Source organism: Garra rufa, chromosome 19, assembly GCF_049309525.1.
Source record: "Garra rufa chromosome 19, GarRuf1.0, whole genome shotgun sequence".
NCBI lineage: Eukaryota > Metazoa > Chordata > Actinopteri > Cypriniformes > Cyprinidae > Garra > Garra rufa.
In genome coordinates, this window is record NC_133379.1 from 32744532 (window position 1) to 32772196 (window position 27665).

Consider the following 27665-nt stretch of genomic DNA (forward strand, 5'->3'; position numbering starts at 1 on the left):
CTTCTGCAAACATGACTTAATCAACTTGCCATTTTTGTGATATCATCTTCTCCATGCCATTTAATGCTGCTGTTACTTCAAGAATTCTCCTTTGATGGATAGTTTCACCTCAGCAATGTCTCATTCTCTGATCACCACTCTCGTGGCGTTTATCTTTTAAACATTTGTGGGGAGTTGCATCATTGTACTCCTGTAAAGAGAAGACCAATGTCTTATCTCTCTCTTCTTTCACTTTATGGTTTTGCTTTGGCTCACAATTGCTCAGTTCTGTGCATAAACTAGGTGTTAATGCTTGAATATGTGGTGCGTATGCTCCTGATAGAGTACAACCATTCCTTTGACCAAACTGGGACCTGCTAAGGTGGATCCGGCTGTTGTGAAGCCCTCAGCCCCGGCCGGCGCCCAAAAGCAGGCAAGCGCTCAAAAGGTACTTATGGAATGACAGAGGAACATCGGGAGTGCATCAAAATACATCAGCATTGTTATTTTACCCTCACATTCTTATGCTAAAGGTGCAAATGAAAGACATTTCTGCCTGAAAAAGCACCCAGAGTATGTTAATGGATTTTTAAAGAACTTTTGGGGGATTTATTTTTAACTAGCTGCTACCACTAAGTCTAAACTCAACAACATTTTTGGTCCAGATAGCACATGTACACTAGCAAGAAAACGTTAGAAAGGCTGTGAATCATCTGGAAAACATTGTGCTCTATTTTAAGCATTGTATTTGTGTGCACAAGCAGTTGACGCATGACATTTAAAACAATTTTTTTTTTCTCTTTCCTTTTTTTTTTTTTTTTTTTTTTTTTAATTCATTTTAGTCAATTTATACTGATAAGAGACGGTGTATATTTTAGGTCCTGAAACTGGTCTCCATTTCTTGTAGGTTTTTCATAATATTTAATCAAATTTTTTGTTCCTCCATGTAGTCACAAGTTCATAAAATGTCATATTAAGAAATAATAATATTTATTTTAAGTGGTAATTATGCTTTCAAACCTCTGAAAGATTACGATAATTTGAAGCTAAAATATATATATATATATAGTAACAGCTAGGGAATGGCATATGTGCTAACATTAGATCAGAAATAAAAAGCTTTTGTAACACCATTCAAAATCTTGGAGTCAGTATCATTTTTTTTAATAGAAATTACAGAAATGAATACTTATATTTAGCAAGGATGCTGTAAATTCATCAAAAGTTATGATAAAACAGATAAATGCTGTTCTTCTGAACTTTCTATTCATCAAAGAAACCTGAAAAAATTATTCTCAGCTGTTTTCAACATCATTTTTTATTTTTTGAAAATATTAGTATGATTTCCGAAGGACCATGTGACTGGAGTATCCAAAAAAATTCAGCTTTGAAATGATAGAAATAAATTACATTTTAAAATATATTCAATTAGAAAAGTTATTTTTTGAATTAGCAAAAATATTTCACAATTTTACAGTTTTTGCTGTACTTTAATAAATAAATGCAAGCTTGGTGAGCAGAAGAAACCTTGCTGTTCACAAACTTTTGACTGGTAGTGTACAGCCGTGGCCAAAAGTTTTGAGAATGACACAAATATTAGTTTTCACAAAGTTTGCTGCTAAACTGCTTTTAGATCTTTGTTTCAGTTGTTTCTGTGATGTACTGAAATATAAATACAAGCACTTCATACATTTCAAAGGGTTTTATCGACAATTACATGACATTTATGCAAAGAGTCAGTATTTGCAGTGTTGGCCCTTCTTTTTCAGGACCTCTGCAATTCGACTGGGCATGCTCTCAATCAACTTCTGGGTCAAATCCTGACTGATAGCAACCCATTCTTTCATAATCACTTCTTGGAGTTTGTCAGAATTAGTGGGTTTTTGTTTGTCCACCCGCCTCTTGAGGATTGACCACAAGTTTTAAGATTTGGGGAGTTTCCAGGCCATGGACCCAAAATTTCAACATTTTGGTCCCCGAGCCACTTAGTTATCACTTTTGCCTTATGGCACGGTGCTCAATTGTGCTGGAAAATGCATTGTTCTTCACCAAACTGTTGTTGGATTGTTGGAAGAAGTTGCTGTTGGAGGGTGTTTTGGTACCATTCTTTGTTCATGGCTGTGTTTTTGGGCAAAATTGTGAGTGAGCCCACTCCCTTGGATGAGAAGCAACCCCACACATGAATGGTCTCAGGATGCTTTACTGTTGGCATGACACAGGACTGATGGTAGCGCTCACCTTTTCTTCTCCGGACAAGCCTTTTTCCAGATACCCCAAACAATCGGAAAGAGGCTTCATCGGAGAATATGACTTTGTCCCACTCCTCAGCAGTCCATTCGCCATACTTTTTGCAGAAGATCAATCTGTCCCTGATGTTTTTTTTGGAGAGAAGTGGCTTCTTTGCTGCCCTTCTTGACACCAGACCATCTTCCAAAAGTCTTGGCCTCACTGTGCGTGCAGATGCGCGCTCACCTGCCTGCTGCCATTCCTGAGCAAGCTCTGCACTGGTGGCACTCCGATCCCGCAGCTGAATCCTCTTTAGGAGACCATCCTGGCGCTTGCTGGACTTTCTTGGATGCCCTGAAGCCTTCTTAACAATGCAGTGGAAAGTTAATTTTCATGGTAAAGAAGGACTATGCAATTCGTCTGATCACTCTTCATAACATTCTGGAGTATATGCAAATTGCTATTATAAAAACTTAAGCAGCAACTTTTCCAATTTCCAATATTTATGTAATTCTCAACTTTTGGCCACGACTGTATATTACAAACAAATTTCTATTCTTTAAAGAATCCTGACAAAAGTTGAATAGTTTCCAATGTTTTCAGCAGTAATAATAAGAAATGTTTCTTAAACAGCAAATCAGCATATTAGAATGATTTCTGAAGGATCATTTGACACTGAAGACGAATAATGATGCTGAAAATTCTGCTTTATGTCAGAAATAATTTTACACAATTTTGCAGTTTTTAATATTTAACCTATCAACCCAAAACTTTCAAATGATACTCTACTGAAAAATCCTTGCAGAGGAAAATATGTCTGATACCTGGGAATGATCAAGTAGGGTAGTGCACTGCAGATATGTCAGTATAATAAAAGTATTTTGCTTTGTGCTACAGGTGCAGACTGAAGTGGGTCCTCCAGGAGCTAAAGTCAGTACGGAGGTGAGTTTACATGCTGGCTTTATCTTTGTGGTTTCTGTTGTGTGATTATCAAATTCTCGATGTGCTAAAAACATCCCACTGAGTTTATTTTTATGTGTATGTATGTATGTATGTAGGAGTTAGATCCATTTGATGTCCTGTCTGGCACATTACCATCATCGCAACCTGTGGCTCCTAAAGGCCCAGTATTCACTGGGCCAGAAGTCAAAGAGGTACAGCATGGGTGTAGATATTTGACTGATGTATATGTAAAACCTAAGCATCCTAGCATGTGTTTGTGAATGCTGATTATTTAACAGCCTGTGTATTTCTACACGTGTGTGTTTTCTAACAAAGTGTATTGCATGTCTCAGCCAAATGTTAAACCAGAGAAAGGTGTTCTGTGTGGTGAGAGAGATGACACATTGCCACCCGGATACAGACGAGCAGACCTGGTCAGTTGGAGATTGTGCATATTCTTAACCCTTTCTATTTTCTGTTCCTTTCATCTTCTTAGTAGTTAAAGTGACAGTTCAATCAAAAATGGTACATTGTTTCAAACCTAAAAAAAAAGCATAATAAAAGTAGTCTAAATAAGGGCTTGTGGGATAAAGAAGGGGTATTAGAAGTCTTCTGAAGCCATACTGTCTTTTTTTAGAGTGAACTCTCTCTTCTCTCTCTTCACATTTCTGATTTGTTTCGCTGTTCCTAATGCCTCCTTGAAACCTGCCTTTTTAATTATAGCTGTTGTGTGAAAGTCTTTTAGAGTCTGTTTTCATCTAATTTAAAGCATTGTTTTTCGCATGTTTTTCAGTCACTTATTTAGTCAGCTTTGAGTCTGACCATTGTTAATTTGTCCATTCAGGAAAAGAAAACACCTGCCGGAGTTCCTGAAAAGCCTAAAGATGTTCCCAAGGTAGGAGAATTGTGGAGGCCTTTTACTGTCAGTGTGTTTTGTGTTGTTTTTAGCCCCTTTCTAATCATGTGACTCACATTCTTGTACTGTAGTTCACACACACACACACTTATAAAGTCTCCAGTGTTTACTTGCCGACTTCCCAACACCACATTAGCATTTTTTCTTTTTTATTATGGTTGCACTGTTATTGCCTCTTTCTCATTGCATTCTCCTTGTCTACTTAACAAAGTTACATATGCATTTGTTCTTACTTTCAAAGTAATGGTGAATAATTTATGCATATACAGGCTCTGTTTTATGCATGATTTATCCAGCATCAATCTGCAATGCATGTAGTATTTGTTAACAATTATTATAGGGGTGCATGGTTATTCAGTTTTCATTTAAAATGTATATACAGTTAAAGTCAAAAGTTTACATACACCTTGCAGATTCTGCAAAATGTTCATTTTATCAAACCAAAATAAGAGGGATCATACAAAATGCATGTTATTTTTTATTTAGTACTGACCTGAATAAGATATTTCATATAAAAGATGTTTACATATAGTCCACAAGAGAAAATAACAAAATATAAAATATAAAAATGACCCTGTTCAAAAGTTTACATACACTTGATTCTTAATACTGTTATGTTACCTGAATTATCCACAGCTGTGTTTTTTGTGTAGTGCTAGTTGTTCCTGAGTCCCTTGTTTGTCCTAAACGGTTAAACTGCTTGCTGTTCTTCATAAAAACCTTTCAGTTTTTCAAAACTTTGTGTATTTGAACCCTTTCAAAAAATGACTGTATGATTTTTAAGATCCATCTTTTCACACTGAGGACAACTGAGGGACTCAAATGCAACTATTACAGAAGGTAATAGCTCACTGATGCTTCAGAAGGAAAAAAAGATGCATTTCACGGGGGTGAAAACTTTTTGAATTTGAAGATCAGGGTAAATGTAACTTATTTTATCTTCTGGGGAATATGTAATTTTTCTTCTGTAGCTTCTGAAGGGCAGTACCAAATATAAAATACATTATATGTAGGCAAAATAAGAAAGATTTACACATCCTTATTCCAATCAAAAATTTTCACCCCCTGGCTCTTAATGAATCATATTTCCTTCTGAAGCATCAGTGAGCGTTTTAACCTTCTGTAATAGTTGCATATGAGTGTCTCAGTTGTAAAAAATATGATCCCTATTTCTATGCACACAATATGCACGTTTAGTGAATAAGGCCAAAAGTTTACCGTCACACTCAGTCATACTGTCATGCATGACTTGTTTGTGAGACATTTGACATCTCACTGAGATTCACTCACGTCTTTGCATTATTCATGCTTCTTTCTATCTGTATTTTGGTGCCAAGTATTTCGCTTGTTCTAAGGGTGTTGGCTAGCAAACATAAGCGAATACAGTCCATCACTCATTCACTTTCAGCTCACTGTTGCCCAATCATCATGTGCACACATACACTCATCTAACCTGTGCTGTCTTTTACTCAGTATGCAATACAAGTTTTCTGTAAGTTTTCTCAGAATATTATAATCACCTTCTCAACATTAAATACAGCTTTTCAGATTGTTTTGCCCTGATTGTTCAAAGAAACCTCAGCTTTTTCAGCTGGTCGTTGTTTTATAAGTTATGTGTGAGAGCAGCGTGTTATTAATGTCGAACTCTTGGTATGTAGAGGGTGTGTCTGTACTTTTCCTGCCAGGGCGCATGCTGTTTGTTATTACCTCAAAATTAAGTTTGGCGCTCCCTCTAATGGCCATACCTAGAATTACATTAGACATTTTTGTCTAAGTTCAGTATTTATTTTTCAATTATTTTTTTATTCACGTGTTCTTGTTTGTTTTCTAAAAGCCTATAAGCGACGACGATGCGCTGGAGTCCCTCTCAGCTGGGTTTGTGTCTTCAGCTCCAGCTCTTAAGAAGACAGATGTGGTGAGGATCTTGACAACAGCTTATCTATTTGCTCAAAGGAGAAGTTCACTTCCAGAACAAAAATTTACAGATAATTTACTCACCCCCTTGCCATCCAAGATGTTCATGTCTTTCTTTCTTCAGTCGATAAAGTATTTCAGGATTTCTCTTCATATAGTGGACTTTAATGGTGCCTGCGAGTTTGAACTTCCAAAATGCAGTTTAAATGCAGCTTCAAAAGGATCCCAGTCGAGGAAGAAGGGTCTTATCTAGACAAATTGACAATTTATATACTTCATAATCTCAAATCCTCGTCTTGTCTAGCTCTGCGTGAACTCAAACTTCAAAATCGCCCTACATTGCTGCAGAAGTACCGACCCAGTGTTTACAAAGTAAACTTGCAAAGCAGATCAACCAAAAAGGTAAAACAGTGATGTAAGATAATTTTGAAGTTGGAGAAGAAAATGAGTAGGGAGTTTTCCGACATAGCTGTCTTGAACCGGAATACACAGAGTTCACGCAGAGCTAGACAAGCATTTAGGTTAAAATGTATATTATTATTATTTATTTTTTTTTCTGAAAATTACGATAGTTTTGCTAGATAAGCTTCTTCATCAGCTGGGATTGTTTAGAGCCCTTTGAAGCTGCATCTAAACTGCATTTTGGAAGTTTAAACTCGCAGGCACCATTGAAGTCCACTATATGAAGAGAAATCCTGAAATGTTTTCCTCCAAAAACATGATTTCTTATAGAGAAAGAAGGAAAAAACATGTTTGATGACAAGGGGGTAAGTAAATTCTGTAATTTTTCGTTCTGGAAGTGAACTTCTCCTTTAAACGTTTTTTTCATGCTATGCACAGACCTAGCGTTATATAATTATCCTTTTGCAATGGAATTTTATTTAAATATATTTTTTATGTATAAAAACCTACTTGTTCTCATAAAAGAAAAATAGTATAAATGTGTATAACATTTTATATCGAAAATATTTGCTTTTTTAAAATAAATTTGACATTTTAAATAAATACAATTTTAATTAAATTAATTAACTGTATACCCCAGCACCCTTTTCCGTCCCACTTTGAAAACCCCTGGTTTAAGACATATTAAACTGTTCAGTTGTATATGCATAGTCTTGACTTAATACAAAGTTTTTTTTCATCATATATTTATTTGCTGTTTTTCAGAAAACTGAAACGATAGGAGCAACCGATGTTCGTTCAGCAGGCCTCTCCAACTTTGCTCCCCCTCCACCTTCTCAGCAGGTAACAGCATTTAAAAACACTAAAACATTATTTAACCCTTTCCAAAAAACTAAACATGTCTTTCTCTACTTGAGCAGAAACAACCAACAACATCTCAACCTGCTACTGTAGCCAAATCGCCTGCTCCACCAGCTGACAAGAAACCCAGGATGGATACGCCTGCACAACCCGCTAAACCAAAGAAGGATGAGGTCAATAAAAAAACCCTTATCAAATGAATACTTTAATGAAATAATATTCATTACATATCTTAAAGGGATGATTCATCCAAAAATTAAAATCCTGTGTTTAATTACTCACCCTCATGTCATTCCAAATCTAAGACAATCATTCATCTTCGGAACGTGAATTCTGAACCCAAGGGTCCTACCACATTCAAGGCCCAAGATACCAAGAACATCAACCAAATAAATCACTGACATCACACAGACTAATTTGTCGATGTTCTTGGTACCTTTCTGGACCCTAGCTATCTATGGAGGGTCGGAAAGCTCTTGGATTTCATCAAAAATATCTTAATTTGTGTTCCGAAGATGAAAAAAGGTCTTATGGGTTTGGAACGACATGAGGGTGAGTAATTAATGACAGAATTTTCATTTTTGGGTGAACTCTGTGTTGTAGATCAGTCAACATATTTTAATTATAAAAAACTGAAATTGTGTTCATTTTCTCTTTCTCTTTTTCTTCCAGACGGACATGTCGCTGGACGCTCTCAGCGCTTTGGGTGACACACTGGGTGCTCCAGAACCACCCAAAAAATCACCTGAACTCAAGCCAGGGCAGATAGTTGATGTAAGACTTTTTTATTTATATTTCATATATGTATGCATAATATATATATGCATTTATCTTTTTAATAATTTACATATTTTTGAACAGGAAAAGAAACAGAAATCAGAAAAGGGTGTTCTTGTTGGAGAGAGAGAAGACACAATACCACCAGGATACAGATTTACAGAGGAAGAGCTCAAGAAATATCCTCCTCCTGCGAAAGAGGTCAGGCATCGAATACAATATACATTTCAGATAAATGTCTTCTGTTATTATTTTAATACTTTACATACATTGAGAATGTTGATTTTAAGTTGTTACAATGGTGTGTTGTGTTTGACTATTGCCACTGGATGCTGTGTTCTGATCAAATGCATGTCTTTCTCAGCCTTCACTGAGCACAGATGATGCACTGGACTTACTTTCTGGAGGTTTCGAAGAGCCCGCGGCAGCACCCGTCGTCAAGGCCGCTGTTCCTCCTGCACAGGTGAAATTTTATAGTATTTTTAATAAATATGAGACGTCATCAGAGCAATATTATACCATGTATAATGTGCATTCAGATAGTTAAACACTTAATTTGTTTAATCAGGAAAAGAAAAATCCAGAAGTGGTTCCCGAAAAGACTAAAGATGTTCCAAAGGTAGGAAAGATGTTTCTCCTCAAAGTAGTTATTTTTAAAATAACGTTTGTTAAAGAAGTAAACTTTCAGAACAAAAATGTAAAGATAATTTACTCACCCCTTGTTATCCATAATGTTCGTCTTTATTTCTTCGGTCAATAAGAAATTGTTTTTTGAGGAAACCATTTCAGGATATCTCTTCATATAGTTGACTTCTGTAATGCCTGCGAGTTTGAATTTTCAAAATTCAGTTTAAATGCAGCTTCAAAGGGCTCTAAACGAGTGCAATACTTTTTAACCTCAAATGCTCATCTTGTCTAGCTCTGTGAAAACTCTGCGTATTCCTGTTCAAGATAGTTAGGGTATGTCAAAAAACTCCCATCTCATTTTCTCCTCCAACTTCAAAATCGTCCTACATTGTTACAAAAGTACCGACCCAGTGTTTACAAAGTGAACAAACAAACACCCTTTACAACAGATAAAACAGAAAATGAGAGTTTTTCGACCTATGCGAAATGTCTTGAACCATAATAAACAGGGTTTACACAGAGCTAGACAAGACCAACATTTAAGGTTAAAAAGTATATAAATTGTAATTCTTCTTTTTAGAAATGACAGGTTATTTCGCTAGATAAGACCCTTCATCCTCAGCTGCGATGGTTTAGAGACATTTGAAGCTGCATTTTGGAAGTTCAAACTCGCAGGCACCATTAAAGTCCATTATATAGAGACAAATCCTGAAATGATTTCCTCAAAAAAACAAAAAAAAAACAGTTTCTTTATGACTGAAGAAAGAACATCTTGGATGACAAGGGGTTGAGTACATTATCTGTAAATTTTTGTTCCGAAAGTGAAATAATCCTTTAAGTGTGAGTATTTTTTGGGTGAACTATTCCTTTAAAGCTTCTCTAAAGGTGATTAAGCATTATGTAGGTTTAAGCATGGAAATAGTTGTTTAACCACTAGCCATTTTTCAAATCAGGATACAAAGAAACCTGCTGGGGTTCCTGAGAAGACTAAAGATGTTTCCAAGGTAGGACAGTCATGGAGGCCTTTTATTTTGACTGGCTAACTGGATATCACTTTTGGCTACGTACCAAATCAGTAAATGCACATGAAATATTGATTCAATTTGAAATTGCTTTATTATAGGATAAGAACTCAGAGTGATACAAGAGACATTTGAGAAATATGTTAGTAGTGCAATATAGCACACATGATAGAATTATAGTTGTTTATTCCAGAATGCTTTGTAATAATGCAAATAATTTTGTGTCATTGCTTTGCTTGCACACATTAACCTGGTTTCTTCTTGTTTTTCTAATCATCTTTTAGGCTAAAGCGGATAATTTATCAGCACTGGATGCTTTGGCAGGTGATTTTGTGGCTCCAGCACAGTCTGCATCTAAGGTTGGTTATATTGCTTGATTGTATTTGTGTTATTATTGCACTCAGTGCAGTAATTCCTGTATTTGTTTGCACTCAGAAGATAATTTTCTATTCTATTCCAATCTGTTCTTGTGTGCTGTAGGTTTCTTCAAGTGCTCCTAAAACTCTCCCTCCACAAGCATCACAGTCAGATGAGGTATTGCAAATACTGGACAAAAATTGTATACATATAAGTCACAAAAATATGAAATTGGTCATACTAAGTACTTGTTTGAACCGATGTTCATCTTTTTGTACCCTATATGTTTTTATTTGCTGTCTATTTCTGTGTAGGATGCTCTCAGCGCTCTGGGCGACACACTGAGTGCACCAGAGCCACCCAAAAAACAACCTGAACTTAACCCCAAGGACATTGTTAATGTAATAATCCTGCACTTCCCTTGTTTCTGATTTACAAATATAAATGTGGCATAGATTGCTAAACGTCATTGCTACATTTGTAATAGCTGAATGTTTTTTGAGCAGGAGAAAGATGCGACCTCAAAGAAGGGAGTTCGAGTTGGAGAGAGAGAAGACACGCTCCCACCAGATTACCGATTCACAGAGGAAGAGCTCAAGAAATATCCTCCTCCTGCGAAAGAGGTCAGACATCGAATACAAACATTTCCGATTAATGTCTTGTATTATGATTTTAATACTTTACATTTATTGAGAATGTTGATTTATGTGAGCTGAAATTAGTTTGAGTTGAGTAATAATCGTGTGTTGTTATTGGCTGCTGTCACTTGATGCTGTGTTCTGATTGGTGGATGTCTTTCTCAGCCCTCACTGAGCACAGACGATGCACTGGACTTACTTTCTGGAGGTTTTGAGGAGCCCGCGGCAGCACCTGCCGTCAAGGCTTCTGCTCCTCCTGCACAGGTAATAATTACAATCATTTTCATTCAAATGAAACACCATAAGAGCAATATCATGTAATATAATGCTCATGATGTGCATTCAGATAGTTTAACACTGTTAATTTGTTTCAAAAGAAGAAACCTGAAGTGGTTCCCGGAAAGACTAAAGATGTTCCAAAGGTAGGAAAGATGTTTCTCCTCAAAGTAGTCATTTTAGAACTTTTATTAACAAGATAATATTAATAGACATTCAGTTGTTTAACCACTCATTTTTAAATCAGGACACAAAGAAATCTGCTGGGGTTCCCGAGACAACTAAAACTGTTCCCAAGCACTGTAAAAAGTTTTCACCAGTTTCAACTTAAAGACTTAAGTTTAGCAGATGCCTTAAAATGAACTTAAATCAACTTAAGTCATTTCAACTCAAATTTAAATCAACTCATTTTTATTGTAATAAGTTAAAATGACTTGTTTTAAGCTGATTTAACTTAAAATGTTTAACTACTTGGTGTCTTTTGTTGTAAAAGGGATAGTTCACACAAAAATGAGAGTTCTGTCATTATTTACTCACCCCTGAAATTTTCCGAGCCTGTATAAATTAGTTTCTTCTGTTAAATATAAAATATTTTGAGTTTTTTTTCCATACTATGGAAGTTTTCTGTTTTAATATATTTTAGCATACTAATGTGCTCATCTAGTGCTGAATAAACATTTTTTTTTATAATTATCACTATCATTATCATCATTGTTGAAAATGGTTGTGCTACCTAATAGTACACAACAGCATTTCTTTAAAATATAAATCTTTTGTAACATTATAAATGTCTTTACTGTCATTTAAATGTATAATTTTCTTAAAAAAAAATAGTGCTTACCTGAAACTGTTGAATGGTAGTATGTTTAATTTTAATATCTCAGTGTTAATTTAAATCTCTCTCATCTTTTTTTTCTCACTGCTCTGAAGGCTTCAGATTCCGATTTGGCTTTAGATGCTCTTGCAGGTGATTTTGTCGCTCCTTGTTCTGCGTCTAAAGTTCAGTCTGCTGTCTCTGGCCCCCCACATGCTGACAGACAGGTATTTGCACATACACTGACAGTCAGATTTATTTATTTTTTTTTAAAGTCTTTTTTGCTCACCAAGCCTGCATTTATTTGATTCAAAGTACAGCAAAAGTAATACAATTTTGAAATATTTTTACTATTTAAAATACCTCTTTTCTATTCGAATATATTTTAAATGTAATTTATTCCTGTGATTTCAAAGCTGAATTTTTAATATCATTACTCCAGTCACATGATCCTTCAGAAATCAATCTAATATTCTGATTTTCTGCTTAAAAACATTTTTTATTATTACTGTTGTTATTATTATTATCATCATTATGTTGAAAACAGCTGAGTAGGGCTGTGCAATATATCGAAATATCACAATATGCATATCGCTATAGCTTGCAGTATTTAGGGCCATGAACAAAAGAAAATTACTCACTGCTCTTTCCTAAATAACTTTTGTAGCTTAAATAAGAATCAGTGAATTCATAGAGTAAAGACCAAGCAGTGTTTTATTTTGTGTTATATTTTCTTTGATTACACTAATGATTACACTTTTAATCATTGCAAGGGTACTTTCTTCTCACAAAAAGTGAAACAAGAATGCTAGTTATATTAGAATCAGAATGAGCTTTATTCGCCAAGTGTGCGCAAACACAATGAATTTTTAAATACAAATAACCATATATATATATATATATATATATATATATATATATATATATATATATATATATATATATATATATATATATATATGACACCAGATAGTTTTGGAAGTTCACAGAACTGCATAAAACTGTTTAATCTGAGCTTGTGGCACTGTAAGCATTATCATATTGCATATTTAATATCGCATTATTTAATGAGTTATTCCATATCACATTTTTCTTCAATATCGCACAGCCCTACAGCTGAGATTTTTTTTGTCAGGTTTCTTTAATGAATAGAAAGTTCAGAAGAACAGCATTTATTCGAAATAGAAATCTTTTGTAATGTTATAAATGTTTTACCATCACTTTTGATCAATTTAAAGCATCCTTGATAAATAAAAGTATTTCTGTAATTTCTTTCCCAAAAAAATTATACTTTGATAGCTTTTGAATGGTATAGTGTATAATGTTACAAAAGCTTTTTATTTCAGATTAATGCTGACCTTTGGATCTTTCTAATCATCAAATAATTCTGAAAAAATATGCTCAACTGTTTTAAATACTGATAATAATAATAAAAATGGCTCCTGAGCAGCAAATCAGAATATTAGAATGATTTCTGAAGGATGATTTGACACTGAAAACTGGAGTAATGATGCTAAAAATTCAGCTTTGCATTACAGGAATAAATTACATTTAATAATATATTTAATATTTATATATATTTAATGTTTATATATATTTAAATAGAAACCAGGTATTTTAAATTGTAGTAATATTTAACGATATTACTGTTTTTGCTCTACTTCGAATCAAATGATGACTTGGAGTCAAAAAGAGACTTCTATTAAAAACAAAAAATCTTACTGTTCAAAAACTTTTGACTGGTAGTGTTATACATTTTCAGACTTTCACTCTATACTGACTTTCTCTTGTACTGTTCGTTGAAGTTGTCAGAAGATACCTCATCAGCTTTGGATGCCCTCTCAGACACTCTAGGAGACATTAAACCAGCCCCTGAGCCTGCCCCTGTCCCGCCTAAAAATGTTGTTAAGGTAAAAGCATTTATTGATATGTGAAAAGCGCCACCAAACCTGGTGCTTCCTGCCTTTGTGTGGTGTCTGCCACTCTGCATAAATGGGCTGTAGTTAATTTTAATCAAGGGTTCTAATTATTTGTTTGGCAAAATGCTCATTGTACATGCAAATATTTGCATGTGCTGCTTTAGTTACATCAGCTAAATCAATTTAACTCCACCTAAAGAGAAGGTGATAATGCTATAAACTAAATGATGACAGTACTATATCCTTAAGTTATCACCTTAATCTTCCCAACAGGAAAAGGATGTAGTGGAGGAGAGAGTGAGCAAACCAGGTGAGAGAGACGACACCCTTCCACCGGACCATCGGTTCACAGAGGAAGAGCGCAAGGTGACTTGATTTTCCAACATGTTTCCATACCAATGGATCATTCATATACAATTAAAACTAATGATTTGACAAATTTTCTTTGGTCTTCACCCCAGGCATTTGAAGCAGCAAAACAGAAAGGTGCCAAACCAAAGCAGGTACTTCATTAAAAAGATTATTTAATACAGTTTTATATACACCATATAAGTGACCCTAGACCAAAAAAATCAGCCCTAAGGGTCAATTATTTTGAAATTGAGATTTATACATCAATAGAAAGCTTATTTATTCAGCTTTCAGATAATGTATTGTTTGTTAAGATATGAAATCGCTTTTAAAGGTGTCCAAATAAAGTTCTTAGCAATGCATATTACTAATTGAAAATTAAGTTTTGATATATTTATGGTAGGAAATGTACAAAATATCTTCATGGAACACTATCTTTACTTAATATCCTAATTATTCTTGGCATAAAAGAAGAATCGATCATTTTGACCCATACAATGTATGTTGGCTATTGCTTCAAAACGTTTAACAGTCTGTCTGTTTATTTCTCAGGCATCAATTGATGACACAACGGCCCTCGACCTGCTGTCTAGTGATTTTTCTACAGCACAGCCTGTGAAACCCTCTGCAACTGATGCCCAACGCTTCACCCCTGAACCACAACCTCCAACATTTTTGGTACCACAAACAAACCTGTAAAAGTAACATCCCTCTAAATTCTTTACACAAATTCTATTTAACTTCTTTGTCTTTGTTTACAGGCATCAGGTCCAGTTTTTGACCAGCTGGCAGAAAAAGTGATTCCCAACCTGACTGACAAAGCCAAAGAAAGCAAACCAAAGGTAAAAACCAGAATCTAATAAGTCAAGGGAGATAATAAAAAGTAGGATAAATTTATGCATACTCATTTCTGAAAAAGCACCAGGTTTTCCCCCAGACCCGTAATATTAGTTCAAACTGGTTTATATCAAGGGTCTCTATCTGATTACAGGGAAAGGGTGCAAAACCAAAGTCTAAACCAAAGGTAGGTTGATTAGAAATGAAAAGCATGACTTTGGTTCTTATACTGCAGCTTTGGCTCATGAACTGCAGCATGGAGAAACACAAACTCAAACACCATTCTATTGGCTGAACCACAAGTACATGGCTGTTTAAACTCTGTGGCCGGTCTGTTACTCAAATGCTTTGCATTTACAGCATACAGAATTCACTATCACTCCTTGCGTCCACAGGGTGGTGCTCTGCCACAAAGCTGCTTTTCTATTTCTCAGCCACGTGCTTGAATCAAATGATTGTGTACTTGGTTTGCATATGTTAAAATTCAGATTTTTGTTTTTCTTAGAAACAGACAGTAGAAGACTCATCAGCCACGGATAAGCTGCCCGGGAAACCGAGCTCAGATGTGGTGCCTTCATCTTCCGGCAAGAGCGGAAACAGATAGATCGCACGTCAGTATCTTGACAAACCTCTTTGAATTTACTTTATATTTTTATGATATATTTATACTGCTGTTCAAAGGTTTTGGTGACAGTATGTTTTTTTGTTTTGTTTTTTTCTTAAGAAATTAATACTTATATTTGGCCAGGATGCATTAAATTGATTAGAAAGTAATCTGTATTTCAAATTAATGCTGTTTTTTTGTTCATCAATCAATTCTGAAAAAAAATTAAACATTGCTAAAAATGAATTTTTCTTGAAAAGGAAATCAGCATATTAGAATGATTTCTGAAAAATCATGTGACACTAAATACTGGAGTCATGATGCTAAAAATTCAGCTTTGCATCACAGGAATAAATTACATTTGATGATATATTAAAACAGAAACCAGATATTTGTAGTAATATTACTGTTTTTAGGTGTATTTTGGCCTTCATAAACTTCATACTGACTCCCAACTTTTGATCCGTAGTGTATATGAAGTCAAAAGTTTACATACACCTTGCAGAATCTGCAAAATGTTAATTAAATTTACCAAAATAAGAGGGATTATACAAAATGCATGGTATTTTTTGATTTAGTACTCACCTGAATAAGATATTTCACAAGATGTTTACTTATAGTCCACAAGAGAAAATAATAGTTTAATTTTTTGTAATGACCCCTTTCAAAAGTTTGATTTTGAATACTGTGCTTTGTTTTAGTTTAGTGATAATTGTTCATGAGTCCCTTGTTTGTCCTGAACAGTTAAATTGCCTGCTGTTCTTCAGAAAAGTCCTTCAGGTCTCACAAATTCTTTGGTTTTTAAGCTATTTTATGTATGTGAACCCTTTCCAACAATGACTATGATTTTGATATCCATCTTTTCACACTGAGGGACTCATGTGCTTCAGAAGGAAACACGATTTCATTGGAGGGTAAAAACGTTTTGAAATTGAAGATCAGGGTAAATTTAACTTTTGTTTCTCAGAAACATGAAAGTATCTTCTGTAGCTTCTGAAGGGCAAACTCAATAAAACCAAAATATGTTATTCAGGCAAAATAAGACAAATGTACACATCTTCATTCTGTTCAAAAGTTTTCACCCCCGGCTATTAATGCATCATGTTTCCTTTTGGAGCATCAGTGAGTGTTTGAACCTTCTGTAATAGTTGCATATGAGTCCCTCAGTTGTCCTCAGTGTCAAAAGATAGATCTCTAAATCATAGAGTCATTTTTTGAAAGGGTTCAAATACACAAACGCTGAAAAACCAAAGAATTTGTGAGACTTGAAGGATTTGTCTGAAGAATAGCAGTTAGTTTAACAACTATCACGAAACAAAACACAGCTGTGGATCATTCAGGTAACACAGTATTAAGAATCAAATGTATGTAAACATTTGAACGGTGTCATTTTTATAAATTCAACTATTTTTCTTTTGTGGACTACATGTAAACGTCTTTTATGTGAAATACCTTATTCAGGTCAGTACTAAATAAAAAAAACACCATTTTGTATGATCCCTCTTATTTTGCTAAACTATTTAACATTTTGCAGATTCTGCAAGGTGTATGTAAACTTTTGACCTCAACTGTATATTTTATTTATTATATTGAAATCCATCCTATTAAAGTTTATCCATGTATTTATTTTTCAGATTCATGGCGTTTCTCTTCATCCCTAAGTCAAGAAACTATTAAAGGGAGCTGCTCGGACAAGAAATATATTATATGGTGGACACGGAATGGAATTAAATGAAAAAATTATAACTGCACAGAGACACTTAAACGTGTTTTTTTTCAGAGTCCCCCTCTTCTTTTCTCCTAAAGCAAAGCAACGATAAATATAACAGTCTTTTATCTCCTTGTGAGTGATAGAACATGTATATACAGAAATGATGTTTACATCAAGTGCATGTATTGTTCTATTTACAGTTGTCTATTTTGGTGTGGCCTTGTGATATAATTTTCCTCACAGTAAAAAAAAAAAAATATTATGCCATATACATTTTTTTTCTCTTTACTGGGGGTCTCTCTATAGTCTTCCTGTTCACAGAGATGAAAGTCTGTTGCTGTTTGAGGATCTATTGAGACACTAGTGTACAGAGATGCCGTAGCTTATGAAATAATCGTTTACAGTACAGGAATTGCAGTAGATGACCGTGATTATGCCTTTTTGAATGCTGATGAATGTCTGTATAATGATACAAGTTAAAAAAAGGTTTGTATGGGAGGTGTGTTTTTTTTTTTCTTTGTAGTTCGTTTCCTGAAGTGCACTTACAAGGATGCTCTCGAGAATAACTGTAAAATAATATTGCAAACACTAAACGCCCCATGTGCCTGTTTTAATCACAAAAGCATTGAAAAATAACTTGCACACCATACTGTTAAAGTGTTCTCCATTTGATTTTAGAGGTGAAATTAGATTTTTTTTTAGCTTAAGCTCAAGGTGTTAAATGTATTTCAGAACCACTAATAAGTTGGCAGGTGTTGCATTAGATGTGGTGGGCAAAGTCAGAATCTTTCACTTTCAGTTTAAGTCACTTGTGTTGGTTTAAGGGCAACCGCAACGTTGCCGTTTTGCTTAACGTCAGGGCCTTCTTGTTTGATGCTTTTAAATGTTCAAATGGCTGATGATCGAAACCAAAATATGACCTTTAAACCCAAGTGTTTTCCGTAGTTTTTGGTAATGAAATGTTGAACAGATTCAGACGGGTTTTCCTAGAGCGATCTAAGACGCTGTGTACTAGTCATTGTGACAGGACGGTATTTTCAAGAAGGGATTTTTACTCTTAAAAAAAATAAAAACAACTTGTTTTGTTAGTCTGAAATGTTCTGTTCTTAAAATCTTTATGCAAATAAAGATGTAATGATAATAGGGGCTCAGATATTTTATTTTTTGGGTGTGTGTTTACAGAGAATGATAATAGTTTCTAAAATGCTTATTAAAATGTAAATTCAAACTGACTAGTCCATCTTTATGTACTGAGAGATCACAAAGTTACAAAGAAAATGCAAAAAAGAAAGAACTACAGCATCTGCAAAATAAGAGGAATCATACAAAAGGCATGTTATTTTGCACTGACCGAAATGAGATGTTTCACATAAAAGATGTTTATGAGTTGTTCATGAGTCCCTTGTTTGCACTGAACAGTTAAACTGCCTGCTGTTCTACAGAAAAATTCATCAGGTCGTTTGTTTGTTTTTTTTTAGCGTTTTTGTGTATTTGAACCCCTATCAACAAAGTATATGAATACTCATTTACTCATTACTCATATGCAACTATTACAGAAGGTTCAAATGCTCACTGATGCTCCAGAAAGAAAAACAATGCATTAGTAGCTGGGGTGAAAACCTTTTAAATTTGAAGATAAGGGAAAATAAAACGTATTTTGTCTTCTGGAAAACATGAAAGTATCTTCTGTAGCTTCTAAAAGACAGCACTAAATGGGGAAAAAAGATATATCTAGGCAAAACATTTCTGTTCAAAAGTTTTCACCCCCTGGCTCTTAATGCTTTGTTTGTTTGTTTTCTTCTGGAGCATTTGAACCTTCTGTAATAGTTGCATCTGAGTCTCTCAGTTGTCCTCAGTGTGAAAAGAGATCTCAAAATCACACAGTCCTTGTTGGAAAGGCTTCAAATACATAAAAATGCTGAAACATCAACCAGTTTAACTGTTCAGGAGAAACAAGGGACTAAAAAAAATCTGCTGTGGATCATTCAGGTAACAACACCGTATTAAGAATCAAGTATATGTAAGCTTTTGACCTGGGTTGTTTTTATAAATTCAAATATTATTCTTGTGGACTGTATGTAAACATATTTCATGTGAAATATCTTATTCAGGTCAGTGCTAAATAAAAAATAAACATGCATTTTGTAAAATAGTTAACATTCTGCAAGGAGTATGTGAACTTTTGACTACAACTGTATAAGAGTTAGAACACATTCATTTAAAAGATACACTAAGGCTCTGTAGAATGAATAGTCAAAAAAGGTAAACAGATTTTAATGTCTGCATATTGAGAATTGGATGAAATCTTTAAGCAGGACTGGACTTTGTGTCTGAAGCTATAAAGGAGTGTCAAGCAGTTTAGCATTGTCAGCAGGTGTGGTTTGAGGTCTGAAAAGGAGATATTGAGATTGTTGAACAGAAACCGAACTGTGCCATCATTCACTTTCACTGTTCAACAAAAACAAAAATCTTCAAAAGTGTGCTGCATGTTAAATTTGACCAAAGCACAAGACTACTTACTGTTGTATATGATTGTGGGAACATTGACTTGTTCTGAAGTCTGGAACAAAACAAGAATGGAAAAAAAAAAAGAGATTTGTTGTTAAAGGGGACATCGGATGCAAAACTCACTTTTATGTGGTGTTTGCATATAAATGTGTTCAGCAGTGTAAGGACACAACCACCAACAATGCAAAAAAATCCATTTACTCCATTTTTTTTAATCTCTGTAAAACTAAAAAGTCTCATTTTTCAAGCCGTTTTGATTTTCTGAGCAGTATGACGACATAATATGACTGCTGACAGACTGTCCCATATTAGCATATTTCCACCCTTTTACATTTTCTCCACACTCATGCAGCTGTAGCAACAACGTCTCATAAGCAATGCAGGTATTTTGTAGTTGGATGTAAAAGTAAATGTAAGGGTTTTTATTTTCTCCCAACATCGAAACCACTAAGGACACAGTGGATTAGTTTTTGTTTTTGATGGTATTGTGCCACCGAATACATAAAAGAAAACAGAAGAGAGGAGCGGGGTGAGCAGTAGCTCATTATTATTTAAAGAGACATGCACCGAAATGGCTCGCTGTGGACAGAGTGTTATTGGCAATGTTAAAATTAGTGGTGGGCATAGATTAATTTTTTTAATCTAGATTAAATCTTGAAATTAATCTAGATTAATCTAGATTAAAATGGCTAATTTGAATTATGCTGAAGGCATTCAGAATATGTGTGCTACCCAAATAATGACTAAAATTAAGTCTTTGAGAACGGGTTTCTCAAGCCAGGTGGCACATTAGACCAGGCGCTCATCTCCTGTTTCCAAAATGCATTACAAACTGCTTGACAATTGCATTTACAACACAATTAACTATACAAACTTGTGTAACCAAGTACTTCTGCGCAAAAGGCTGTACGACGTGCGCGTTCCAGTAAAATACACAGGCGCGCGGGTATGGATTATGTGATGATGCGTGCATCTTCCAATAAACTGCGTTGCTTTTAGAAGCGTCAATTCAGTTGTTGCATATAGTTTAATGTCTTTATTTCGGGATTATCAAAGTAAATTATAACTCAAACTTGAGATTTTACTGGGGCACAGCAGATTTTCACTGGGGCACGTGCCCAAGTAAAAAGGGTCTAGCAACGCACGCACCTGCCCTGAAGCGGCTAACTGCATCCATGTCTGCGCGTCTCATTTGATGTGGTCATTTCACAGAAGTTGAAGACTTGTTCTCGCCCCCTACATTGCAATTCAACTAGATATACGTCATCCGCGCTAAAATATCAAGGTGAAAGTCATCATATCTTGCGTAGTTTAGACCCAGCTCCCAACCCAACTTTGAGAATAGATTAACGGCGATATTTTTTTTATCGCGCGATATGAGTCTCACGTTAACGCAGCACGTTAACGCCGATAACGGCCCACCACTAGTTAAAATGGTGTTGTTTTACATAAACATTGAGTAATTTTAACCTTTTAACCAAAGTCTTTTAAAGAGATTCCAAGAAGACCCGAAAGGATCATACCAATGTCCCCTTTAAATTTGTTAACTGAAATTTTGTAAAAAATAAATAAATAATAATAATTTTTTATTAAAAAACACTGCAATTCTTCACAAGTGTGTCAGAATTTTGTCAGATTACAACCAAGTATTTGGTTTATATGAATGTAAATATATTCATGATATATGCAAATATATGTGGTGCAACTGCCCACAATAGCTTGCATGTTAGAAAAATTATATGGTCTATATATAACCAATTTTAAAAAAAAACTGTAACACTGTTGCAATTTGTGTGATTTAAAAGAAGTGACTTACGGCTGCAGAACAAAATTGTGATGATCAGCAAAATGAGGAGAAGAGCACAACCACAGAACAGAGATGAGAATATCCAAGAGTCGCAGCAGGTAAATTTGAGTTCCGGGTCTGTGAACATACAATCTGATCACTACAACACTGATTTATATACTCATTTTCATTTTCCAAGGACTATTAGCTGCCTGTCAAGTGTTATTATTGTTACTACATACCTTGTACTTTACAAGAAATACACTGTTTTTCTTCTGTAGTCACCATGACTGAATTTGGATCTTTTGGAGCAATTTTTGGAGGTTGTGTTGTTGGATCTGAAACCGAGATATTAGCAAAAGCATTAAAGAAACACATATCATCAAGTGATATTTTTGTACATTTTTATCTGTTGTTTTGTTTGCTTTTCAGTAAAAATATCTCAACAACCTTTTTACAGTGCTTTTACATTTTACACTTCTGAAGAATCAGCAAACAAATGCAGAAGTGATCACTGTTTCTAATTTAACCTTATATAAAGCTTATAAAATTAAACAGTCAGATGTTCACCTGGTTCTCCTTTAATTTCTGTCAGCTCTCCAAAGATGAGTCTATTGTTGTTCATGGCTGCGCAGGTGTACAAACCACTGTCTGTTGTTTTCTTGAAAGACTGAATGGTCAAACTAACTTTATAAGCATTTTTGTTCACTTTGTATTTTTTATTATCAGCATTAGCCTTTTCTTCTGTGCCTTTAACAGAAAACAAGTACTTTGCACCACTTGTGTTGATTTGAAACCAGAATGTAATGGCGCCAGATATTTTGGGGTCACAATTGACTGTTACATCCTGTCCTTCATACATGTAGTTAAATGCAGAGCCCCCTGGAACAAATAAAATGGTCTAGTTTGAAAAAAAAAAAAAACTAAACTTTTCAATTCATGTGTGAACCAATACCATCTAAAAACGATTAGAGTAGTAAAACAAAATCATTACTTTATTCAGGCTAAATCTGAGTGATTATTTTGACCGTCCTTTACTTCAAATCTCAAATATTTCCTATAAATGTAAATGCATTTTAATACTACTAACAAGAAAATGTTACTCACCATAGACGAGGGACAAAATAGCACAAAATATAATGCGTATTTGATGCATTTTTTTCAATGTCAGCCCAGACGCTAAGTTCCTCTACAAATATAGGAACAAACTTCTGAAAGGATGAAAAAGCTCACAAGATCACATAGCGTACCACAAACCCACGTGCAAGAATAACAAAACACCTCTCTAGTGGCCTTGTACAAGTACTGTTTATTTCGTTACTTGTCTGTATTTACAGGCAGGTCCAGTTTTTGTCGAGCTGCATGGCCGAAAAGCTGATTCCCAAAACAAACCATACAAAAAGGTAAGAGTCAGTACACACGTTGATAGGCATTATGTGGATGCTGAACATTCATTTTCAGGACAAAGACATCTAGAAGTATCACTAAGTATCACATTTTCAGATAAAATACAGTGGCTTAGCTTCTGAACGGCAGCAGAGAGCAACACAAACTCACACTACAGTAAAAACGGTTGACACACAAGCATATGTCTTGCATATGTTCATATTAATTGATCTGCATTGTTTGAGCACAATCCGCTGAGGACTCACAACATACACAATTCAGTATTACTCTTATTGTCCACATGGTGGTGCTCGGCCACAAAGCAACTTTGTGTTATTTACATATTTATAATGAGGTTCGTACTATCGCTGATAGCCAGCAGATGGCATATTTCTATTTTAAACAGATTACAATGCAAGGTGACACCTAAACATGATGTAATTCAAAGCTTAAAGATGCTTTTGTGATCATTTTTACCTCACTTTAAATCTTGATAAGCCCCATTTAATAAATCTACATTGAAGCAAAACATACAATATTTCACTAGGTACAGATTAAGATCAAAAACCATGTAAAGAAAAACACTCTGTCAGCGTTACTGATAAAAAGACATGATGACTATAAAAATGATCTAAATTCGAAACAAAAATAATGATGTTTTGAACATTTTCATTGAAGCATCAAAAAAATTCAGATTTAAGGCGGTACAGTCTGAATAGTCATGAAGGAAGAAACTGCTTTTAAATGTGCTTATTGAGAAGAAATTAAATCAAAGATATCTTTAACCAGTATACTGGACTTTCCTGCGTCTTTACTGGAGCTAGAAGTGGTTGTTGGGCAGTTTAGCATGGCCAGCAGGTCTTGGTCTGAAAATGATAAATTGAGATTGTTGATCAGAAATAGGATCACGTTAATGACACACTGCAAGAAAAAAAAAGAGAGAACGACTTACTGTCTTTTGTAATGATGGGGACATCGTCTCGTTCTCATACCTGGAGAGGAATTAAACATTTTATGAAGATTTTACTAAAATCTATATCTATAAACACACACAAACACACACACACACGCACGCACACATCCACAACATTAATACATTGTTTTAAATAAATTAAACTGCAATTAAAATTTTCAACAAAATTAAGAAAAAAATGTATCCAAAAATAAAGCAGTTTCTATGAACATGTAATGAGTAAATTGGTAATATATGCATATATGTGATTAAAATGTATGCATATATTATATATGGAAATATGTAAATGTAAAACTAAATTAGCGCCCTCTCCTATGGAGCTCGATGTATGACCAGAGCCCTCTGTCATTTGTTTAGTATTAGCGGGATCACATTTTCAAAATGCCACCTATATGTGCTCTCTACTGCAGGTATGTTATTATTAATAATATAAATGTATAAAATATAAGTTATATATAGCTTATTCTTATAAACCAGTCCACATATTTACATATTTGCTTGTGTGTTTGTCTAGTTTTGTTCTAAATAAATAATTGTGTAGTATTTTACAGCTATATAGTATATCTTACACATACTATTTCTTAACATTTATGATTGTGGATTTGCATTTCTTGTATTTAAGCCCTAAATTTAACTTAAGAGTAACTGTGTGTAATTGCATATTTGTTCCAAAACTTATTTGGCCCATAATCAGTTTTTCCAAAAATGTGCAGTTAAAAAAATTACCATTATTTTTTTGCAGTATGCATGACTTAAAAGATGGATGCGACTTACGGTTGCAGTACAAAATTGTGAAGATCAGCAGAATGAGTAGAACTCCACAACCAGAGCCTAAAGTTGACAATATCCAAATCTCACAGTTGATGCTGGGCTTCGGGGCTGTGAACATATACACGGCCTAATTATTACAGCGCTGTTGGATTTTATAACACACACACACACACACACACACACACACACACACACACACACACACACACACATACATACATACATACATACATACATACATGTATAAATGCTATGTATATAAATACATAGTCAAACCAACCTTGTTTTGGACATGTACACTGTGCTTTTGTCGTAGTCACCCTCGGTGTAATTTTTGCTGTTGTTTGAGTATTTTTTGGAGGTGTTGTTGTTGGATCTGTAACAAAGATGCAAGCAACAATGATCCCCTATATTCTTGTTTTTTTTTGTTTGCATTTTCAGTAAAAATATCTTAACATTAGAACAAGATACATTTGAGAATCAAATATTTGTAATACATTAAGAATTGTTTTCAGAGAATTTAGATTAAACTTTGTACTCCATTAGCATTGTTTCAAAATAAATCATACAGATTCTTTCTAAACAAAAATACATTTGCCAATAAAGTAACATAAATGAACTTAATTCACATTAAAATAATAATTAAAACAAATGTTTACAAATTAAATTATTATCTCAATTAATTTTATTTTTGTGTAGATCAATGGATAGATAAAATGAAAAACTGTGAGAATACTGATTAAGAAAATAATTTCTGCAATGTGCAAATTTTTCTTGATTCTTTTGAAGTGTCAGAGACAAATGCAGATGTGATCACTAAGCAAAATAATTAAATCCATCATAATGTTTAGAAAAAGCATTTTCTCACCTGGTTCTCCTTTAATTTCAGTCAGCTCTCCAAAGATGAGTCTATTGTTGTTCATGGCTGCGCAGGTGTACAAACCACTGTCTGTTGTTTTTTTGAAAGATTGAATGGCCAAACTAACTTTATTAGAATTTTTGATTACTTTGTATTTTTTATCATCAGCATTAGCCTTCTCATCTGTGCCTTTAACAGAAAACAAGTACTTAGCACCACTTGTGTTGATTTGAAACCAGAATGTAATGGCGCCAGATATTTTGGGGTCACAATGGACAGGTACCTCCACTCCTTCTTTGTAGATGGGATTTGCAAAGCCCCCTAGAGACAAAGAAATAATTTAATATGAAGAAAAACAAGACTTTAGTCCATGTTTAAACCAATACCTCCTGGAACAGATATATTTTTTATGTGGTTGTATTAAAAGATATCTAAATAACTAAATTCCTCTGCACACTGTGATGCAAAAATAGAACTTGTTTTACTATTGAGTTAACTGAAACTTAGCTTTTCATATATTTAAACATGCCAGTATAAATGTATATCATCATTTCTGTACTGTATCATCATTTCCATTCAATTTCTATGTAAAAAAAATCTAAAAGTTGAATTTAAAAAGTATTACTTTACAGAAATAAAACCTACAATAAAATTACTCTAAATTATATATAAAGTAATGTACAAATATTTACTTCTAGACAAAATCTGAGTCATTATTTTTGCTCTGTTCAAAATATTTCGAGCGATCTGTTACACGTAAATGTAAATACCTAAAACATTTCCTATATTGTAAATACAATACAATATTATATATAAGAAAATGTTCTACTCACCATCGAAGAAGGACAAAATCACACAAAATCCAATGTATATTTGATACATTTTTTCAATTCTCCGCACAAACGTTCAGTTCTTCTACAACACCAGGAACAATACAACTAAAAGGAAGAAAAAAAATCTCCCCGTCTGCCCCTCCCAAACCCTCACTTTCCTTTTCATGGTTTTCAACAGAGAAATTTGCACTTAAGAAATTAAATATCAAAATGTATATTTGTTTTGTTGCTTCTAAAATACATCAACTATTTGATCAAATCTAAAAAAATATATATATAAAATTTAAAAATGAGTAGTCCTCAAAAAATTGTCGAGAAAAAATTTAAAATGAATAAAGAAAATTGAATGACTGCAAGATGGACAAACAGCATAAAAATGTCGAAATTCAAATTTTAGTGTAAAAGTATACCATTTAGATTGAGTAAAGGATAAGGTTTATTTCTCTATTTCTCTCATTTTGTCTTCATTAGTTACAATCCTGTGAAACAAAAACCTGAAAAACAATTTCCGTATAAATGTATAGAAAACAGATAGATAGATAGATAGACAGACAGACAGACAGACAGACAGACAGACAGACAGACAGACAGATGCTATTAACATAAACTGCAAAAAATTAATCATAAAATAATTTGTGTGCAAGAAAGTATCCCAGGTAAGGCAAAAAAGATTAAGTTAGGCTGTCAACATCATCTCACTACATGAACTGGTAGAAAATGAAGTAGAATTCTGTCAGAATTTTATAGAATCTATCAGTGTGGATAATTTTTTTAAATTCGGTCTATAAAACAGGTGGTTGTTGTTTTGTACGTGGCGTGTCGTATTGCCAGTGCAGTGGTGCAGCATGCTTGCACCTGAAGGGGGTCTGCATGCACGAGCAGCAGCTCTTTGATTGCGTGTCAAACCGCATGTGACGCTCTGAGTGGGGCTGCAGGCTACATGTACAACTTCGATGGAGACTTTGGCCCTGTAACGTTCAGTCAGCTTTGAAAATATGACGTTAGGGTGTGTAAAGGCTATTATATACAGTATGCACGGAATGTTTGTTTGTGTGGCGTCTACGCAATTTGTTCTTTCAAGTGTTTAAGATCTATTTATGCACAACTATGAAGTGTGAATATTCTCACGCTCACTTTCAAAGACATGTACGTTTCTTTCACTCTCATTCACTCACATCTTAAAATCGTACTCAGGAGAATACACAGTAGGGTTACAAATGCTGAATTAAAAATAGGCCTACTCATTGAACCACCTTGTAGTTGAATGTGGAAGAAAGAACTACGGGCAAAACTTCCGGTTCATTAGCCATAAAATTTACAAATAGCTGCGCTCACTCTAATGGGAAAAGTGAGGTGGATAGATGGATACACACTTA

At 34.4% G+C, this 27665-nt stretch overlaps 2 protein-coding genes across 20 annotated transcripts in view; one reads left to right on the top strand and one right to left on the bottom strand.

The window, feature by feature from the left end:
- Positions 1-18314, top strand: part of LOC141292231 (calpastatin-like) — a 47621-nt gene extending 29307 nt beyond the window's left edge. For 11 of the 19 annotated variants that reach the window (XM_073824210.1, XM_073824218.1, XM_073824219.1 and 8 more), the window contains 28 exons: positions 323-427; positions 3103-3147; positions 3264-3359; positions 3501-3581; positions 3992-4042; positions 5898-5978; positions 7145-7222; positions 7300-7413; positions 7913-8014; positions 8102-8218; positions 8382-8480; positions 8586-8636; positions 9598-9648; positions 9951-10025; positions 10147-10200; positions 10338-10424; positions 10530-10646; positions 10827-10925; positions 11039-11083; positions 11868-11978; positions 13557-13661; positions 13944-14036; positions 14132-14173; positions 14574-14699; positions 14783-14863; positions 15013-15045; positions 15364-15469; positions 17097-18314. In XM_073824210.1, the coding sequence (XP_073680311.1) occupies positions 323-427; positions 3103-3147; positions 3264-3359; positions 3501-3581; positions 3992-4042; positions 5898-5978; positions 7145-7222; positions 7300-7413; positions 7913-8014; positions 8102-8218; positions 8382-8480; positions 8586-8636; positions 9598-9648; positions 9951-10025; positions 10147-10200; positions 10338-10424; positions 10530-10646; positions 10827-10925; positions 11039-11083; positions 11868-11978; positions 13557-13661; positions 13944-14036; positions 14132-14173; positions 14574-14699; positions 14783-14863; positions 15013-15045; positions 15364-15462 (2238 nt within the window). In that variant the 3' untranslated portion in view covers positions 15463-15469; positions 17097-18314. The remainder of the gene's footprint in view (positions 1-322; positions 428-3102; positions 3148-3263; positions 3360-3500; positions 3582-3991; positions 4043-5897; positions 5979-7144; positions 7223-7299; positions 7414-7912; positions 8015-8101; positions 8219-8381; positions 8481-8585; positions 8637-9597; positions 9649-9950; positions 10026-10146; positions 10201-10337; positions 10425-10529; positions 10647-10826; positions 10926-11038; positions 11084-11867; positions 11979-13556; positions 13662-13943; positions 14037-14131; positions 14174-14573; positions 14700-14782; positions 14864-15012; positions 15046-15363; positions 15470-17096) is intronic. The other 8 variants (XM_073824224.1, XM_073824226.1, XM_073824227.1 and 5 more) reach the window with 4 other exon arrangements.
- A 4454-nt stretch (positions 18315-22768) lies between these two features.
- LOC141293002 (uncharacterized) lies at positions 22769-26383 on the bottom strand. The gene is made up of 6 exons (XM_073825052.1): positions 26290-26383; positions 25466-25777; positions 24878-24973; positions 24601-24705; positions 23806-23845; positions 22769-23719 (listed from the first exon to the last, which is right to left on the bottom strand). The coding sequence occupies exons 1-6, from the start codon at positions 26336-26338 to the stop codon at positions 23674-23676; spliced, it is 648 nt and encodes a 215-aa protein (XP_073681153.1). The 5' UTR covers positions 26339-26383; the 3' UTR covers positions 22769-23673.
- Between the last annotated feature and the right edge of the window lie 1282 nt (positions 26384-27665).

Bases quoted from the DNA above. Each gene is read 5' to 3' on its own strand.
- LOC141293002 (XM_073825052.1), bottom strand. From the start codon at position 26,338: ATGTATCAAATATACATTGGATTTTGTGTGATTTTGTCCTTCTTCGAT. The intron at 25,778-26,289 runs GTGAGTAGAACA...CTTTGTCTCTAG, and splicing joins GATTTTGTCCTTCTTCGATG to GGGGCTTTGCAAATCCCATC. The intron at 24,706-24,877 runs GTTGGTTTGACT...ATATGTTCACAG, and splicing joins GTGTACATGTCCAAAACAAG to CCCCGAAGCCCAGCATCAAC.